The 1,812-nt window shown below is 34.8% G+C and overlaps 1 protein-coding gene across 1 annotated transcript in view; it reads right to left on the bottom strand.

Annotated features, from left to right (window-relative positions):
• sema3bl (sema domain, immunoglobulin domain (Ig), short basic domain, secreted, (semaphorin) 3bl) overlaps positions 1 to 1,812 on the bottom strand; it is a 33,470-nt gene that overhangs the window by 19,930 nt on the left and 11,728 nt on the right. Inside the window, exon 2 of the mRNA XM_016524308.1 lies at positions 509 to 666. Coding sequence (XP_016379794.1) covers positions 509 to 666 — 158 coding nt within the window. The remainder of the gene's footprint in view (positions 1 to 508; positions 667 to 1,812) is intronic.

Raw genomic sequence — 1,812 nt, 5'->3', positions numbered from 1 at the left:
CTATTGTAAGAATACATTTGAATGAATTAAGTTGTTTTTATGCATTCAAATGATTAGACATGCTAAAACAGAATTTGGTTACAATAAAACATAAGGTTGGAAAAAATAAAACCTTTCATAGGCCCCTAAACATCCAATATTTGTTAAACTTTTAATAAATTGATGTTAAATTGTTTAAGTTTCATGATTTTAATTAATTAGACATGCTTTTTGATTAATACAATTTAATTTAACCATTAAAAAGGAGTCCAGAAAAAAAAAAAAAAAATGGAACCACCTCCCCCCCAAAGCCATAAACCTAGGGGGAAACACTGTGTAAGTGTCTGTTGATTTTATCTGTGTCTGTAGATAACAGTCTCCAGTAGAGCAGACTGAATAGCATGACACCTCTCACTAACGGACCCTCATTCACCTACATAATCACTAGCACTTTTTCTGGGCTCTCACACCTGTGTTCTCCGTGGGCAGCTTATTATCTTAACCTTATCACAATGATAGCATGTGTTACCTCTTTAGCATCATGTGTATGATCCAGTCTCAGTGAGTAGAGAACATCCTTCCCTCCCAGGAAAAGCCTGTCGTGATATTCATCCAAAAACACAGCTGACAAGTGCAGATCTCCATTGAAACCACTGAAAATGGAGGTACGGTTTGTGGCCAACAGATCTGTGGGAAAGGGAGAGAGAGAAAGTGATATGAATTATGAATGACACGACAATGAACACCACATTTCAACTGAAAAATGACAATAAATCTGTCTCTACTAGTCAAAGCAGATTTATGAGGAGAAAATGCAGAAAAGAGGACTCATCTTAAATCCAGAAGAGCAGGAGAAGCTTGTGGAATGTGACTGATGGGAGTTCTCTGAGAACTAAACCACTCTTTATCTGTTTCTCTTGTTGTCAATTAACTTTAATTGTGCTTTATTGGCATGACTATTTGTTCAGTGCTGCAAGTCAAAATATTACGGATTGCAAGTTTACATCAGTTCTTTTTCCAACATTTTTCCCGGCATTTTTATCCAAACTTGGCAAGACATTGCTTTCTGTTGAAACTGTTAACATCTCAGAATCTTAAACACTGAGTAATAACTAGCTGATACATTTCAAAGTCATTTGAAATGTATCAGCTATGTATTCAAAGTAATTCGTCCACAGTGAAAGCATTGCATTGCATGAAAGCAACAATGTTGTATTGCCAAAAAAGGCAGACAGAACATATCTGATGTTTAATATTCAGTAATGTGGAGAAGGATTTTGAATCAATGAGGTTTCAGTCATTTGTCAGGGCTATTCTGTGCAACACAACAAAAATATCAATCAAGTGACCAATAAAATGTGCTGTTACTCATCACTTGTCGCTGTCAGTTGGGACAAAAACTGAGACTTACATGGAAGAGATGGAACAGTTTATGTTGTGCCTGATTAGGTAAATATGCGGTCACATTGTTTGAGTTTAAGTTGGTTACATGAATTTGCCATATAAAAGTAATTTTTGTGTGAGCTTATTGACAGTTAATGACAATTGACCAATTTGCCATTGTGACTGCATCTTAAGGGTATGATGGCATATAACAACAACAAAGAGTGGAAAAATAGTGGAAATTAGACTTTGATCTTTGGCCCTAAAATGAGCTCAAGGTCCTGTATTAGATCATTTTCAGTGTGTGTTTGTGTGAAAAGCATATACATAATCCTCTTAGAAATATAAACTAAATATAAATGAAGACAAACCATTCTACTGTTTTTATAGAAAGCTTATTATAATTACTTCAGATTAATCAAAACCCTAGAACAATTCAATAAAACATAA

Source organism: Sinocyclocheilus rhinocerous, unplaced genomic scaffold, assembly GCF_001515625.1.
Source record: "Sinocyclocheilus rhinocerous isolate Xijiao unplaced genomic scaffold, SAMN03320098_v1.1 scaffold2645, whole genome shotgun sequence".
In the NCBI taxonomy this organism is placed as follows: domain Eukaryota; kingdom Metazoa; phylum Chordata; class Actinopteri; order Cypriniformes; family Cyprinidae; genus Sinocyclocheilus; species Sinocyclocheilus rhinocerous.
The sequence above is the reverse complement of the archived record's forward strand: the minus strand, read 5'-3'. Positions and strand labels throughout refer to the sequence as shown.